The sequence below is a fragment of the Petromyzon marinus genome, chromosome 79 (genome assembly GCF_048934315.1).
Source record: "Petromyzon marinus isolate PM22_M1 ecotype Great Lakes invasive population chromosome 79, UKy_Petmar_22M1.pri1.0, whole genome shotgun sequence".
Lineage (NCBI taxonomy): Eukaryota > Metazoa > Chordata > Hyperoartia > Petromyzontiformes > Petromyzontidae > Petromyzon > Petromyzon marinus.
This window is the reverse complement of record NC_133745.1, coordinates 18,574,714-18,592,245: the sequence shown is the minus strand read 5'-3', so window position 1 is coordinate 18,592,245 and position 17,532 is coordinate 18,574,714. Positions and strand designations below refer to the sequence as shown.

Sequence of the window (17,532 nt, the reverse complement as noted above, 5' to 3'; positions counted from 1 at the left end):
GGGGAGCACGTACGGACGTTCAATGCCCCAACTTGTGATGAGGTTGCTGTTCTCAATGGTGGGTGAAGAACATGGTAAGGGAGACATTGTGCTTCGATACCAAAACAACACCATCAAACGAATTTCTGTGGTAAATAGAGCATATGATAGCCTACAATATACCGTGATACTGTGGCAAGGTCAAGATGGGTACCACTCCCAGATTCCTCAAATTATCAAAGCAACAGGCCAAAAACAGCCGAACAAAACCGCCTCATCTAAGGACTTATATTCCTTCATGATCATGGACAGAGAAGGAGAAAATCACATATTAAGATGTGCCGACCTCTTTCACAAGTATGTTGTGGATGAATATGCCAACATTGAGAGTGAATGCCTTTTTATATTCAACTCAATCAAAAACGTCTGTGTGTATAACAGTATGTTCATCTCAGGGACGCTCTCAATGCTGACGGAGATGCAAACGCTCAGAATGTGGGGAGATTAGTAATTTTGTACCTCATCCCTCACAGGTAGACCAAGACACATGCATGAAAGGACTCAAGATGCAATGACCTAGATCAGGCAACATGGCAGGCCCGATCTCTTTATCACCTTCACTTGCATTCCAAAATGGAAGAAGATCCAGGTTGAGCGTTATCAAAACCAAAAGCCAACAGAGAGATATGACATAATTGCAACATTGATTAACTCATGAAGGCGTATTACCACAAATGAAGGCGGTGTATTTGGGAAGACAAGATGTAACTTGCACACCATTGAGTGGAAAAAGTGGTCTTCCTCGTGCCCACATATTACTATGGTTGAGGTAAAAAAAATCCATGCAAATTACATTAAATGTATCAGTGCTGAACTACCTGAAACCAAGAAAGACCCTGCCCTATATGATGTGGTCTGCAAGCAAATAGTCCATGGCCCATGTGGGGATCTCAATCCAAATTCACCACGCATGCAAGACCAGGAAGCTTCTTGAAAAAAAACTCAGGGAGGGCATGATGGCTATCCTCTACATCATCGCAGAAAAACTGAATGTGGTAGACTTGAAACAACGCTCAGACCTGGCACGAGCTCTGAAATGAAGGTTGATAACCAGTGGATCGTTCCCTAATGGTGCGAGATCTTTGAGGCCCACATTAATATGGAATTCTGCTATTCTGTGAAAGCCACCAAATATGTTTGCAAATACATCAACAAAAGATCTGACATGGCTCTTTTTGCCTTGCAATAGTATGGGAAAGGGTGGATGAAGTTCAGATTTTTTTCAAATGAGGCCATTTGGATAATTATTGGCTTGTCCATCCACAAGCATTTCCCCACAGTGGTCCATTTGGCAGTTCATCTCGATAATTGTCCACGCATCTACTTCGCTGAAGGAAATGGCCAAGAACATTCCCATGTCATCAAAGCTACAATCATTACAGGCAAATCTAAAGATGAAGACGTCTTTCTCCCTCGCAGGCCTATAATCCCAAATGACACAAACTTGGAATTTAAGAGGCATCAATCCCCCGTCTGGCTCAGCTTTGTGATGTCCATTTAAACGGCACCGCTCCCCTCCCATTATTGCTGCTTGCTCCACGCCTACCGAGCTTCCTTCTTGGCTGTTCGACTGCTGGCAGGTGCTTTTTTGGGCCGCACCCGCACCTCACCACCGTGTACGGTCTGCACTCCGCTCCCTTACTGGGTCTTCTGCCTGCACGCATGCCCGATGGGCATCATCGCAATCCCACATCTCATCGCCCCATCCCTTGCCCCTGCGCCTACAGGGTGTCCTGCCGGTGATCGGGCTGCAGCACAACCCACGCCGCGTAGTTCTCTTGCTGTCCCGTGTGGCAGGTGGATTGCTCTGATGCCTGCATCAGGTAGCTCTTTCACTGGGCCACACGGCCGTCGGGTTTACGGCCATCCGGTAACATCGCAATGGCCATGACGGGAGAGGCCTGCGGTCGGGCTCTTGCTGTGGGGGGGGGGGGGGTCTCCCCTTCGTGGGCGTGCTGGGCGTGAGGGGCAGTTTCGTGTCTACGCAGTGGTGATCCGACTCTGCAATGTGGGTGCCCTCCCCATGCTATTGCGTGGCTCGCGGGAGGCGGTCAGCGATGGCGTCACTGGACTGAAGGCTGGACAGCTCCTGCGCCTCTTTCCCTCTCCTCCATCCCCTTGGCCACTCTGTCCCCACTTTCCTTTTCCCTCCTTACAGTCTCAGCCATTAACTGCCCTACATCCCTTCTCCCCATTTTCCCCGTTTTAATCTTCCCAATTACGTAGTCTGTGTTTTGTAAAGTCCCTTGCTATAGGCACTATATATATGAAACATAATAAAATGCAGTTATATTTTTTGTCTTTATGCATATGGCACTATGTTGGGGAGCTAAATATCAATGTCGAAGTCTACTAGCAACGAAAGGGCTTCAAAAGAGAGCTCACGTAGCCCTGTTATTCATGTATTGAAGACGACGAGACCACAGTGGTTTATTACGTGGTTTATTACGTGGTCCATCGTTTGGGTTCAATGGTCACAGTCGCAATGTGTTTTTTTTAGTATTAGAGTTTATATTGCATTCCATTATAAACGTAACATTCATACACAAACACTTTGTTTAGTATCAGTGTAGTAATGCTGACACACGTTCTTGCTTAACAAAGAGCCTTTATTTCGGACACAATGACTAGGCCTGGGCTTCGGTTCTTGATGCTTGAACTTCGTCTTCTCGCCAACCATCCCTTCCCCTTGTGCTCTTACCTAAAATATTCCTCCAGCCCCCTTCCTTGAAGGTTCGCTCTCCCCATTTTCCTCAGCCAATCCTCGTTATGTAACGGTTGCCAACTGTTACCCCAACAGTCCAATCTTGATTTGCAGCTTTCGTGACTGCAGAAATCCATACTCTTTGGTTCTTTCGGTAAAGTCACGTGGGTAGAAATAAAATAAAATAAATCACGACGTTTCGATCGCAACACAAGCGACTGTCATCAGGCGGAACCGATACAGCAGGACAACTGCTGATTTAGGAGAAAGATCTGCTAACAACAAGAGCTTATCAAGTCCACCCTCATTTCCCCACCTTTTACCTTTGAATCTCGCCACCAATGAGTTTCACTCTCTGGCCCTAACCAATCCTCTTTGAGGCCTCCCTGCACCGATTAAAGACCTTTAACATACTGAATGACTATCCGATTGCATACCTACTGTGTCAGGTAAGTGGTCTTGTTTTTGGTATTTACATTAGTATTTGTGTATGGATGTGTTGTTGTTTTTTTAAATAGAATACAAGTTTTGAAATCTATATTTTTCACCGGGGCAACGCTGAATACGTCCTGCTAGTATATATAAAACGAAATGAATGTAATTAAGGGAACACACGACTTTGTTATGTGGATGCCAGATTGGATATATAACACCATCGAGCGTACGGTACTACATCATGTGCGAGTCGGAATATGCGGCCGTAATGGCTGCTGCCTCGGCGTAGCATCATCATCGCACAACAAAGCATTGGGATGCTGCTGGATGATGCTTCTAGACACTATCCACCACGCGCCTCAGTTTTTGTCCGGCCCTGCGTTACGCATCATCTCACATTGGTATCGCTGACTGTGCTTTACCCCCATATTATATGTTATTTATCATAACGCGATATTTCGCATAACACGGTGTTCTTCGGGAACGCAACTACCACCGCATTATAGGAGAAGCAGACTCTATCTGGCAGTGGGGGAGCTTCTGCACCGAGGGAATGATTTTTTGATAGGAGACCGCCGCTGTATAAGAAGACACGTGGAAGGATATAGGTGTAGATGTGGCACATTCGTGTACAACATTCCACATCCGTAGTTATTGTCCTAGATTGAAAACTCATTCGAGACTGAGAACTCATTTCTTTCGAACTGCTTGTTGTGTTTAATTTGTTGCCCTTCTCTCGCACCTCCGAGTAGCACGGTTAGCTTACATGCGATTCAAAATAAGTTCGACATACATAAATACATCAGCCTTGATCCATGCAATGCACAGTGTTGCCATGTCTAATGATCTAAGCAATTAAATAATCCGTCTACGATCTTCACACGAGGCACGTTCCCACCTATCCATTGCTATTTTAAAATGTTATTTTACCAAATAAGGCCCGATTGAGCTGCGTAGTTATTTTTAAGTAAGTGACCTGGCCATCACAAATGATAGCTCAACGGAGTGGATTATCATCATCATCGTGTGGAAATGTATAGCGACGGCTAAATAATCTAAACGCGTGATGCTGATTCTAAATGTGGAGGGAAAAAAACGGACGACCCGGAGAAAAATCAACGTGGAGAGAGACAGACAGACACGCAAACTCCAAATATAGCCTTCATAGACTGTTGTGGCAAGTCCTGTTAGGGAGTAGCAGCACCAAATGAAGGCCGGCACGGCACACGAGGGGGTGGGTGGCCAACACCACGCCCGGCCGCCTTCGTCTCCCCAGTGGCAATGTTTATACATCGCACCAGGTACTCATTTGAGGCTGAGTCGACCTAGGGGAGGACAAGAACCGGTTCAGATAATCGTCACTGATGTTGGCCGTGAGCGGGAATCGAACCCGGGTCGCCAGGTTCGTAGCGCAGCGCGCTAATCGCGAACCTACCACTCCAAACACACTCACCTACACACACACAACAACAACCGCCATTCGCCACTAAGTGGCGATAACGTCACCACGACGTTTGTGCCAGGCTATGTGCACCTTGAGGCCACGTGAAGTGTCGAACGTCCGATGGCAGGAGGTCACGGGGCAGACCCAGATGCCACAGGTCGACTGACTGAGAGGACTGTGCCCCCTATTGTGCCAACTTGCTGTGCTTTAGCCACCGGCACTCTGCTCGTAGTTGTGAGCAACACTCCTCCGCCCTCCGTTGCTGTTGGAGGGCGACTGTCTCCAACTGCCCAGTAGCATCCTTCACGAGCCTCCTCCACAGATGCCGATCTTGACACCGCTGGTACCAGTCATCGACAAGTCCACTCAGCTCCACATCTTCCTGTACCACATCACTCCATCTCTTCTCTAGCCCGTGCCGCATCCGTTTAGCCCCCTCGATCTGGCCGAACAAAAGCTGTTTGGGCATGCGGTGATTGGACATGCAGACTACATGGTCCAGCCAACGCAGCCTTGTCTGCCGGAGGAACTCACCAATGGGACTTTGTCCAGATCTTTCGAGGATTTGTGAGCTCCTCACACAATCCAGCCTGGTTAAACCCAGGATGGATCGTAAGCAGGCCAGCCTAAATGTTTCTAACCGGCGAAGATGTTCCATTAAGGGGGTCCATGTTTCACAACCATAGAGAAGGGAGGGAATGACTGTGGCCGAGAAAACCTCAAGCTTCGTGCGGAGCGACAGACCAGGTAGCTTCCACACAGCGTTACGCAACCGATGAAAAGATATTGCCGCTCGACTGATTCGGAGTGATACCTCTGCTTTTAAACTGGAGCCGGTCATGAGCACACTGCCCAGAAATGGGAAACTCTCTACTCTATCCACAACTGCTCTATCACCAATTGGGTGTTGTGGGGGTGGAGTGCCCGATGGTACAAAATACCCAGGCAGGTGCTTCGTTTTGGTGGGGCTAATGGTAAGGCCTCACCTCTTAGTGGCACACTCCAGTTTCAGCAGCAGCGCCTTCAACTCCTCCTCTGAGTGAGCCGCAATAATCAGGTCTCGGCATACATAACGTGGTTGACCAATAGAGAGCCATCCCTTGACATCATCCTGGCATCAATCAGCCTCCCATTGTATCTGTACAAGCAATAGATGTTAAATAATGTGGGAGCCAGAGGACATCCCTGTCGCACTCCAAGGTGTACAGGGAATGGCTTTAACTCTCGGCCACGTAGTTTTACCCAGGCCCGCTCGCCATCATGAAGGTCCTTAATGAGCGTGAGCAGAGGGTCAGGGACTCCGAAAGCACGAAGAATAACCCAGAGCCCAGGCCTACTGATGGTATCATAGGCCTTGACCAGGTCAATAAAGCAAAGATGTAGGTTTTGCTGGAATTCCCTACACCTCTGCTGTAGCAGGCATACAGAAAATATGGCATCTGTGCAGGACCACCCTTTCCTGAAACCGCATTGGGGCTCCACAAGCCTCTCCTCAGCGTGCCTAGCAAGGCGATGTTGAATAATCCTTGCGACTGAGGAGTGAGATGCCCCTGTAGTTGTTACAGTCTGTGCGGTCCCCCTTCTTAAAGAGGGAGACCACCAGGGCATCCTTCCAATCCTGCGGAACCCATTCAGTGGCTCAGTCTGTTGTTATGATGTAATTAAGGGGAGTCTGCGCACAAACGCCACCCTCCCTCAGCATTTCAATTGGGAGATCAACTCTGCCCCTTGCCTTTACTGGTCTCAGACTCTCGATCGCCTTCAGTACTTCCTCAACAGATGGCACCTCAGCCAGCCACTCACAGGGGGTGACTTCCTCCTCTAATGTTTGAGGCACCGCAGCCTCAGCAGGGTCATCCCCACTTTGTCCCATGATGTTTTCCAAGCTGAGGGATTTCCCCTCCTTCAGGACCTCACAGAAATGCTCAGCAAATCTGCAAACCTGTTCCTGGGGGTCAGAGATTGGATCACCGTTCTTTCCCCTAATGATGGTAATAGGTGTGGTGCTGCAGGTTACTTTTTTGATGGAGTTAAATAAGGCAGACTCCATCTCCTCAGCAACCCGCGACCACCACCCATCCTTGCAGTGCCTCACGGCTCTCCGAACCTCCAAGCGAAGGCTGCGGTAAGCCTCCTCATTCTCCGACGTGGGATGCTGTAGACGATTAGAGTGGGCCTGTCGCTTTTTCTCCACCATCCTGAACACCTCCTCTGTCAGCCAGGGTCTCTGGGGAGGTCTGGACCGCGTACCCAAAGCAGCTATTGCAGCTGCACACACACACTCACCTACATACACAATCTCACCTACACACTCACGTACACAAACTCACCGACACACTCACCTACACACTCACCTACACACCTCGACACTCACCCAGACAAAGATTTCCCCGTGTAGCCTGTAACAAACTGTTGGGGGCTAGTGCTGTTAGTAGCACTATGCAATATAACCATCATTCCCACTATTCTTTGGTTCTTTAGGTAAAGTCACGTAGATAGAAGAAAAAGAATCATACAAAATAAAGTGAATACAAAATATAATAAAAACAAACAAAAAACAGTAATGTAGACTAGCCTGGTTCTTCATCTGAGTGAGTGTGCTGGAAGTCTATAATGTAGACTGTAGCAATGGTTATTAAGCTTAATTAAGAAACAGGCTACAGTCTACATTAGTGGTTTTTTTATTTTTATGTTTTTTATTCACTTAACTTTTTATCGTTATTTTTCTATCTACGTGACTTTACTGAAAGAACCTAAGAACATGAATTCCTGCAGTCAACGAAAGTTTTAGGTCAAAATCATTCCCACTCTCGGTCAAGTCACAAGCAGCCTGATGTCCTTGCATCTAGCAGCCCGCTCGGCTCGTCTCTAGCGCCCTCTGCTGGATTGCTGCTAAAGTCCGCACCACTTAATGCGAGTCGCGGAGCGTAGCTGCTGCTCCGTCTCCTCCTCCTGCTCCTCCTGCTGCTGCTGCCTCCTCCTCCTGCTGCTGCTGCAGGGAGTTCGTCCTGCGACTGAACTCCGCCCGCGCCTCCAGGATCAGCTGCCGCCTGTTCCAGGTTGGGGCTTCTCGCTGCGGAACTCACGAGGCCGGGACCACTCCTGCTGCTGCTGCTCCTCCTGCTGCTGCTGCTCCTCCTGCTGCTGCTCCTCCTCCTGCTGCTCCTCCTGCTGCTGCTGCTCCTCCTGCTGCTGCTCCTGCTGCTGCTCCTCCTCCTGCTGCTCCTCCTACTGCTCCTCCTGCTGCTGCTCCTCCTGCTGCTGCTCCTCCTGCTGCTGCTCCACCTGCTGCTCCTGCTGCTTCTCCTCCTGCTGCTGCTCCTCCTGCTGCTGCTCCTGCTGCTGCTCCTCCTCCTGCTGCTGCTCCTCCTGCTGCTGCTCCACCTGCTGCTCCTGCTGCTTCTCCTCCTGCTGCTGCTCCTGCTGCTGCTGCTCCTCCTGCTGCTGCTCATCCTGCTGCTGCTCCTCCTGCTCCTCCTGCTGCTGCTCCTCCTGCTGCTGCTCCTCCTGCTGCTCCTCCTGCTGCTCCTCCTCCTGCTGCTGCTCCTCCTGCTGCTGCTCCTGCTGCTCCTCCTGCTGCTGCTCCTGCTGCTGCTGCTCCTGCTCGTCCTCCTGCTGCTCCTCCTCCTGGTGCTCCTCCTGCTGCTTCTCCTGCTGCTGCTCCTCCTCCTGCTCCTGCTGCTCCTCCTGCTGCTGCTCCTCCTCCTGCTCCTCCTGCTGCTGCTCCTGCTGCTGCTCCTCCTCCTGCTGCTGCTCCTCCTGCTGCTGCTTCTCCTGCTGCTGCTGCTCCTGCTGCTGCTTCTCCTGCTGCTGCTGCTTCTCCTCCTGCTGCTCCTCCTGCTGCTCCTCCTCCTGCTGCTGCTCCTCCTGCTGCTCCTCCTCCTCCTGCTGCTGCTCCTCCTGCTGCTCCTTGCATCCCACTGGGATTTTTTACACACAGCGTTGGTGCACGGTGCTTTTTTCAGGAATATTTTTACTGTTTTTTTTTTCATGGATTTTCTGTTTGCACAGTTACATAGTCACTTTAAGATGTTTTTCTTGTTCGTGTTTTTTGGTTTTTGTGTGTGTTGTGGTTGCACCCGATTCAAGAGAGCCGAATGGCTCACAGGGCTATACCAAAATAAAACTAAAAAAAACTAACTAAACTAAAACTCCTTGTTCGTCCTGCTGCTCCTCCTGATGCTGATGCTGCTGCTGATGCTGCTGCTGCTGATGATGCTGCTGCTGATGCTTCTCCTGCTCGGTTGTTGTCCATCGTTAAGCCTGTGAGCCCGTGCTCGCTATAATAACAACGTTGATGACGATGGCGTCATCATATTAATGATGATGGAATAATGATATTGATCATTATAATGGTATAATGATGATGGAATAATATTGATGATGATGATGGTATAATGATGATTATGACGATAGGAACTGGAGATGGGGGAGAGAACCCCCTGTTGTGTCAGAATCACAATATTGTATTTGTACTGCAGGAGGAGGAATCCGATTATCTGAAAAGCTCTTTGCTCACAGGTTGTCTTGGAATGGGGCACGGGGTCACAGCAAAGTTATAACAGCGAACGCGATACACAATACACACTATACAACAGCTAACACAAACACAATACGCACGCTATACACGACACACACTACAACACAATACAGCAAAACCTTGGTCTGCGAGTGTGTTGCAAGACGAGCATTTTTTTATATATATAAATTGTAACTTGATAGACGAGCGATGTCTTGTAATACGAGCAGTACGTGAACAGTATAACCCTTTGTCTGCCGAGCGTCACGTGATCACAGCTCAGCCAATGGTGCTTCTCTCTCGCTGTGGGATTGTGGGTAATCGTCTCACTCGTATAGTCAACATGCGTGCGAGCGTATTCCTTTTTACTATAGTTCTGTAGTGTTGTGACCACACGTATCCCTTGTTACTATAGTTCTATAGTGTTGTGACCACACGTATCCCTTGTTACTATAGTTCTGTAGTGTTGTGACCACACGTATCCCTTGTTACTATAGTTCTGTAGTGTTGTGACCACACGTATCCCTTGTTACTATAGTTCTATAGTGTTGTGACCACACGTATCCCTTGTTATTATAGTTCTATAGTGTTGTGACCACACGTATCCCTTGTTACTATAGTTCTATAGTGTTGTGACCACACGTATCCCTTGTTACTATAGTTCTATAGTGTTGTGACCACACGTATCCCTTGTTACTATAGTTCTATAGTGTTGTGACCACACGTATCCCTTGTTACTATAGTTCTATAGTGTTGTGACCACACGTATCCCTTATTACTATAGTTCTATAGTGTTGTGACCACACGTATCCCTTGTTACTATAGTTCTATAGTGTTGTGACCACACGTATCCCTTGTTACTATAGTTCTATAGTGTTGTGACCACACGTATCCCTTGTTACTATAGTTCTATAGTGTTGTGACCACACGTATCCCTTATTACTATAGTTCTATAGTGTTGTGACCACACGTATCCCTTGTTACTATAGTTCTGTAGTGTTGTGACCACACGTATCCCTTGTTACTATAGTTCTATAGTGTTGTGACCACACGTATCCCTTATTACTATAGTTCTGTAGTGTTGTGACCACACGTATCCCTTGTTACTATAGTTCTGTAGTGTTTGTGACCACACGTATCCCTTGTTACTATAGTTCTATAGTGTTGTGACCACACGTATCCCTTGTTACTATAGTTCTATAGTGTTGTGACCACACGTATCCCTTGTTACTATAGTTCTATAGTGTTATGACCACACGTATCCCTTATTACTATAGTTCTGTAGTGTTGTGACCACACGTAGCCCTTGTTACTATAGTTCTGTAGTGTTGTGACCACACGTATCCCTTATTACTATAGTTCTGTAGTGTAGTGACCACACATATCCCTTGTTACTATAGTTCTGTAGTGTTGTGACCACACGTATCCCTTATTACTATAGTTCTATAGTGTTGTGACCACACGTATCCCTTATTACTATAGTGCTGTAGTGTTGTGACCACACGTATCCCTTGTTACTATAGTTCTATAGTGTTGTGACCACACGTATCCCTTGTTACTATAGTTCTGTAGTGTTGTGACCACACGTATCCCTTATTACTATAGTTCTATAGTGGTGTGACCACACGTATCTCTTGTTACTATAGTTCTATAGTGTTGTGACCACACGTATCCCTTGTTACTATAGTTCTGTAGTGTTGTGACCACACGTATCCCTTGTTACTATAGTTCTGTAGTGTTGTGACCACACGTATCCCTTGTTACTATAGTTCTGTAGTGTTGTGACCACACGTATCCCTTGTTACTATAGTTCTATAGTGTTGTGACCACACGTATCCCTTGTTACTATAGTTCTGTAGTGTTGTGACCACACGTATCCCTTGTTACTATAGTTCTGTAGTGTTGTGACCACACGTATCCCTTGTTACTATAGTTCTATAGTGTTGTGACCACACGTATCCCTTGTTACTATAGTTATATAGTGTTGTGACCACACGTATCCCTTGTTACTATAGTTCTATAGTGTTGTGACCACACGTATCCCTTGTTACTATAGTTCTATAGTGTTGTGACCACACGTATCCCTTGTTACTATAGTTCTATAGTGTTGTGACCACACGTATCCCTTGTTACTATAGTTCTATAGTGTTGTGACCACGTGTGTACTACTTATTCACATTCTTAGCTCTTTCGGTAAAGTCACCACGTTGAAGGGAAACAATAAATAATAATATATATAACAATAAAAAATTCTCACGACGTTTCGACCATAACACAAACGGTCGTCATCAGGTGTGTCGGTTTGCATTAATTTATTTATTTTTCAACGGTGTATTTATTTATAAAAAAACGTCAGCGCCACGCGCAGCGATTTGGCAGTTTATTTAGAAGGACTAGTCCATCTATGTTCTGAAAAGAGGAGGGGGGGGAGACGTTGTGACCACGTGTATACTGTTTACTATAGTGTTGTGACCACGTGTGTACTGTTTACTATAGTGTTGTGACCACGTGTGTACTGTTTACTACAGTACTATAGTGTTGTGACCACGTGTATACTGTTTACTACAGTACTATAGCGTTGGGTTGTGACCACGTGTGTACTGTTTGCTACAGTGTTGTGTTGTGACCACGTGTGTGTGTGCGTAAAGCATTTTTTTTATTTTGTGTCCCAACTGTTCTTTAGCAACTGTGCTGCAACAATGGACCTCGTGAAGAAAAAGGTTGAAAAGGAAGGCTGTAAGAAGAAGGAGATGATTACGGTGGAAGTCAAAAAGGAAATCATCGACAAGCACGAACGAGGTATGCGAGTGGCTGACATCGCAAGATTTTTTAACAAGTCCACGTCGACGATCTGCACAGTTTTAAAGAAGAAAGAAGTAATAAGGAGGCTAGATGCGGCAAAAGGCGTCACGAGAGTATCAAAGCAACGACCACCTGTTCTGGAAGATGTAGAAAAGTTGCTTCTCGTGTGGATTAACGAGAAGCAACTAGCAGGTGATACTGTGACCGATAACTTTATCTGCGAGAAGGCAAAGGCCTTGTACGCCGACCTCGTAAGTAAACTGCCAGGTACGTCGACAGAAAACGAAGAAGGCTTCAAGGCGAGCAGGGGATGGTTTGATAACTTTAAGAGGAGAAGTGGCACCCATAGTGTTGTGAGGCACGGAGAGGCTGCGAGTTCGGACGCTAAGGCAGCTGAGGCGTTCGCTGACGAGTTCCAGAAGCTGATGGTTTCCGAGTGTTACCTGCCGCAGCAAGTTTTTAACTGCGATGAGACGGGGCTTTTTTGGAAAAAGATGCCAAAGGGGACCTACATTACAGCAGAAGAGAATGCAATGCCCGGTCACACACCCATGAAAAACCATCTCACCCTCTTGTTGTGTGCTAATGCAAGCGGTGATTTCAAAGTCAAGCCCCTGCTCGTGTATCATTCCGAGAATCCACAAGCCTTCGAGAAATGCAAGGTGCAGAAGAGCCAGTTAAACCTTATGTGGACGTCCAACAGCAAGGCTTGGGTCACTCGTATCTTGTTCGTTGAGTGGATCAATGAGGTCTTCGGTCCTGCAGTAAAGAAATACCTTTTAGAAAATAATTTGCCTCTCAAAGTCTTGCTGGTTATGGATAATGCTCCTGCTCATCCTCCATGCCTTGAAGACGACTTACTGGAGGAATTCGAGTTCATTAAGGTCAAGTTCCTTCCTCCCAACACCACTCCATTACTCCAGCCCATGGATCAGCAGGTCATTTCGAACTTTAAAAAGCTTTACACCAAAGCACTATTTCAGCTATGCTTCGAGGTGACCGAGGGAACAAACCTTACCCTCCGAGAGTTTTGGAAAAATCATTTCCACATCATTAACTGCCTCAAGATCATCGATAAAGCCTGGGATGGGGTCACCAAGAGAACCCTCAATTCCGCTTGGAGAAAACTGTGGTCTGATTGCGTTGAGGGGTTTGCTCATGAACAGGAGCCGCCAGTTGTCGATGAAATTGTGTCCTTGGGGAAGACCATGGGACTGGAGGTGAATGAGGATGACATTCAAGAGCTGGTGGAGGAACATGGCCAGGAGCTGACCACCGACGAACTGATGGATCTGCATCGCGAGCAAAAGCAAGAGGTTACAGAGGAGATCTCGTCTGACGATGAGGAGAAAAAGACGGAGGAATCCCTCACTTCAAATGAGATTAGGGAGATGTGTAAAATGTGGGAAACAGTGCAACATTTTGTAGAAAAGCACCACCCGAATAAGGCTGTAGCAGTGAGAGCGATGAATCTGTTTAACGACAATGCAATGTCACATTTCCGCGAAATCCTCAAAAGAAGGGAAAAGCGAGCGTCATTGGATAGGCTCCTTGTTAAAGTCGCACGAAAAGAAAAAGATTCCAGTGAGCCAACTGATAGCAGTGATTCCGTGAGTAACAGTGAAAGTCGTCCTACACAATAACCCTCCTCTCCTCTCTCTCGTCTCCCTCATACCAGCCATGATTAAATTTAATTGATAAATTTGATTACTTTATATTAAATTTAAATAATACAAATATAAAAAGGTATTTTGTATTAATAATTTTATATTAATATTTTTGGGTTGTGGAACGAATCATCTGAGTTGCCATTATTTCTTTTGGGGAAATTCGCTTTGATATACGAGTGCTTTGGATTACAAACACGTTTCGGGAACGAATTATGCTCGCAATCCAAGGTTTTACTGTAAATGCAATGCACACTATACACAATGCACACTATACACAATATACACGATACACAAACACTACAACAATACATACAATACAATACAACACAATGCACTCTACACGCAATACACACATGCACAATATACACGATACACACAATACACAATACCACAACAAACACAAGACACACAATACACATGAAAGAAGACTCTGGCCTATTTCTTTTTTTATCCACAAGGTAAGGTCTTTATTTCACAGCACGGGTCCACACCTTCATCCTCGCAATCTCTCCCGCAACACCCCTAACTCCTCCACCCACCCACTCACTCACCCACCCACTCACCCACTCACCCACCCACCCACTCACCCACCCACCCAACCACCCACCCACCCAACCACTCACCCACTCACCCACCCATTCACCCACTCACCCACCCATTCACCTACCCGCTCCCTCTCTTAACCTCTTCCTGGCTCCGCCCCTCGTCGCACTCCGTCTCCATCAATTGTCGCCTCTCTCCTACCCTGACCTGGCCTAACCATCCCACCTGACGCTCACCCACTCACCCACCCATCCACCCACTCACCCACCCATCCACTCACTCAACCACCCACCCACTCACCCACCCAACCACTCACCCACACACCCACCCATCCACCCACTCACCCACCCATCCACTCACTCAACCACCCACCCACTCACCCACCCAACCACTCACCCACACACCCACCCATCCACCCACTCACCCACCCACCCACCTGCTCCCTCTCTTAACCTCTGCCTGGCTCCGCCCCTCGTCGCACTCCATCTCCATCAATCGTCGCGTCTCTCTTACCCTCACTTGGCCTTACCGTCCCACCTAACGCTCACCCACTCACCCACCCAACCATTCACTCACCCAACTACACACCCACTCACCCACCCACTCACCCACTCACCCACCCACTTACCCACCCACCCACCCGCTCCCTCTCTTAACCTCTTCCTGGCTCCGCCCCTCGTCGCACTCCGTCTCCATCAATCGTCACCTCTCTCTTACCCTCACCTGGCCCAACCGTCCCACCTGACGCTCACCCACTCACCCACCAACCCACTCACTCACCCAACCACTCACCCACTCACCCACCCACCCACTCACTCACTCACCCACCCAACCACTCACCCACCCACCCACTCTCCCACTCACCCACCCAACCACTCACCCACTCACCCACCCACTCACCCACCCAACCACTCACCCACCCACTCATCCACCCGCTCCCTCTCTTCACCTCTTCGTGGCTCTGCCCATTGTCGTACTTGATCTCTACCAATCGTCACCTCTCTCTTACCCTCACCTGGCTTAACCATCCCACCTGACGCTCACCCAAACCTCCGGCTCTTTTCCCTTTTGAATGTTCCGGCCAATCCTCTTGCTCCCCGTGCCTAACCAATCAGATTGAGGAGTGTTTGCTCCCGCCTTCTTGATTACTCTCTCCCAGGGATCATGTGGGACAATCACAAGACACAATACACACGAAACATACTTTACAACACAATACAATGATAGCTGCTCAATAAAGTGGCTGATATCATCATCATCTCGTCTGGTATACAGGAGTGGGTTTGATCCGGACCCAGACGTCTACTGTATATTTGGAGTTTGCGTATCTCTCTCCCCGTGGTGGTGACGTGGGATTTTCTCCGGGTTCTCCCTTTTTTTCCCTCTAACATTTATTATCAACATCACCACACCTTCAGAGTATTTGGCTGCAGCTATAAATTTCCACGTGATGGTGATAAGCCCACTTGGTTTAGCTATCTTTGTGATAGCCAGGTCGCTTCTGAAAGATAGCTACACAGCTCAGTGGGGCCTTAGGTGGTAAAATAGAAAATAGTTTAGTTTTAGTATGGTTAACTACTTAATGATGATAATAGCCACTTCTTTAAGCTATCATTTGTGATAGCCAGGTCGCTCAGTGGGGCCTTACATTCGTGAGCATGTGGTTCCCTGTGTCTCTCAGCTCAGGATGACCGAGGCTCCTTTGCCTGAAGAAGGGTCTCTGCTCATCAAGCGAGAAGCCGCGGGACATCTGGGCTGTGAGATGTCACGCGGAGTGGACGTCCGATGGGAGGACGACGCCACTGCCGCTGCTGCTGGTGAGTATCTCTCTGAGTTTTCTTTGCGCTGCAAACCCTCGGTGAGTGGCAGCATCGGGGAGTGAGGTTGACACATCACATGCTCAGCACTGCACCATTGCTACCCATAGACTCAGCACTGCTACCCATAAACTCAACACTGCTACCCATAAACTCAGCACTGCCACTCATAGACTCAGCACTGCCCATACAATCAACACTGCCACCCATGAATTCACCACTTCCACCCATAGACTCAACACTGCACAATAGACTCAGCACTGCCCATACAATCAGCACTGCCTACAATCAGCACTGCCACCCATAGACTCAGCACTGCCACCCATAGACTCAGTACTGCCACCCCTTGACTCAGCACTGCTACCCATAGACTCAGCACTGCTACCCATAGACTCAGCACTGCTACCCATAGACTCAGCACTGCTACCAATAAACTATCATTTGTGATGGCCAGGGTCGCTCATTAAATAAAAGAGCTACACAGCTCAATGGGGCCTTGTACCCGGTAAAATACAAAAAATAACATTACCCTATCCACAAATAGTAAGGAGACATTACGGTGATTATGATGATACACTACTCTGCTTGCTCCTGATTCTAGTTGTTATCTGGGCTTGGTCACCTGAATGTGAAATTGCATCTACATCAGCAGCCGTACGGAAGACAAAGAGACTCATAGAAACCCAAAGAGATCCAGACCCATAGAGATGCACAGCAACTCGTAGAGATCCAGAGACTCATAGAAACCCATGACTCAGCGACTCATAGAGACTCATAGAGACACACTGAGACTCGGAGACCCATATTTACTCATAGAGATCCGTGAAGACTCAGACTCAGAGTCTCGCATATACCCAGGCTTAGAGACCCATAGAGATCCATAGACACATAGAAACCCGTAGAAAGACATAGATCCATAGCCTAATAGACATCACAGCGATGATGATACACTGCTCCGCTGCTCCTAATGCAGTTATCTGCTGGCTTGACCACCTGCAATTGTAGTCAATGCTGCTCTGCATCTACATAAGCTAGCCGTTAAAAAAATAAAACTAAAATAGTTTCTGTATTGTACAATGTCTCTGCGTTTGCTCCTTTTGACGCTGCAAACCGAGCAGTAGCACCAACAGCAGCAGCAGCGGCAGCAACAACAGCAGCATTGGCTTAAGTCTCCCTCTCACTCTCTGCTGCTATCTTTCGCTTGATACAGACGACGATGAGGAGGAGCATAAGGAGGAGATGGTGGACCCTTCTCTGCCTGCGGGGGTGTTCATTAAGCAAGAATACGAGGAGGAGGAGGATTGGAGGAAGATGTTGCCCAAGGTGAAAGTGGAGAGGGAAGATGATGATGATGATGACGATGATGGCAGTGATGGTGATGGCGATGTTGGTGGTGATGGCAGTAAGTGTCCTCTCTTCACAACCCTTCGTAAACAGCCGCCCATCAGCACCCCTAGTTTGTTGTCACTACACTTCTATATACTACACTATACACTACTATACACTACACTATACACGACTGTACACTACACACTACACCACTATACTACATTGAGAAC

At 47.7% G+C, this 17,532-nt stretch overlaps 1 protein-coding gene across 6 annotated transcripts in view; it reads left to right on the top strand.

Annotated features, from left to right (window-relative positions):
* Window positions 1–7,203: 7,203 nt before the first annotated feature.
* Window positions 7,204–17,532, top strand: part of LOC116957625 (uncharacterized) — a 45,466-nt gene continuing 35,137 nt past the window's right edge. The window contains exons 1-4 of one of the 6 annotated variants that reach the window (XM_032979874.2): window positions 7,205–7,681; window positions 11,825–13,553; window positions 15,838–15,973; window positions 17,184–17,375. In XM_032979874.2, the coding sequence (XP_032835765.2) occupies window positions 11,841–13,553; window positions 15,838–15,973; window positions 17,184–17,375 (2,041 nt within the window). In that variant the 5' untranslated portion in view covers window positions 7,205–7,681; window positions 11,825–11,840. Of the gene's footprint in view, window positions 7,682–11,162; window positions 13,554–15,837; window positions 15,974–17,183; window positions 17,376–17,532 lie in introns of those variants that run through there. The other 5 variants (XM_076057138.1, XM_076057136.1, XM_076057139.1 and 2 more) reach the window with 5 other exon arrangements.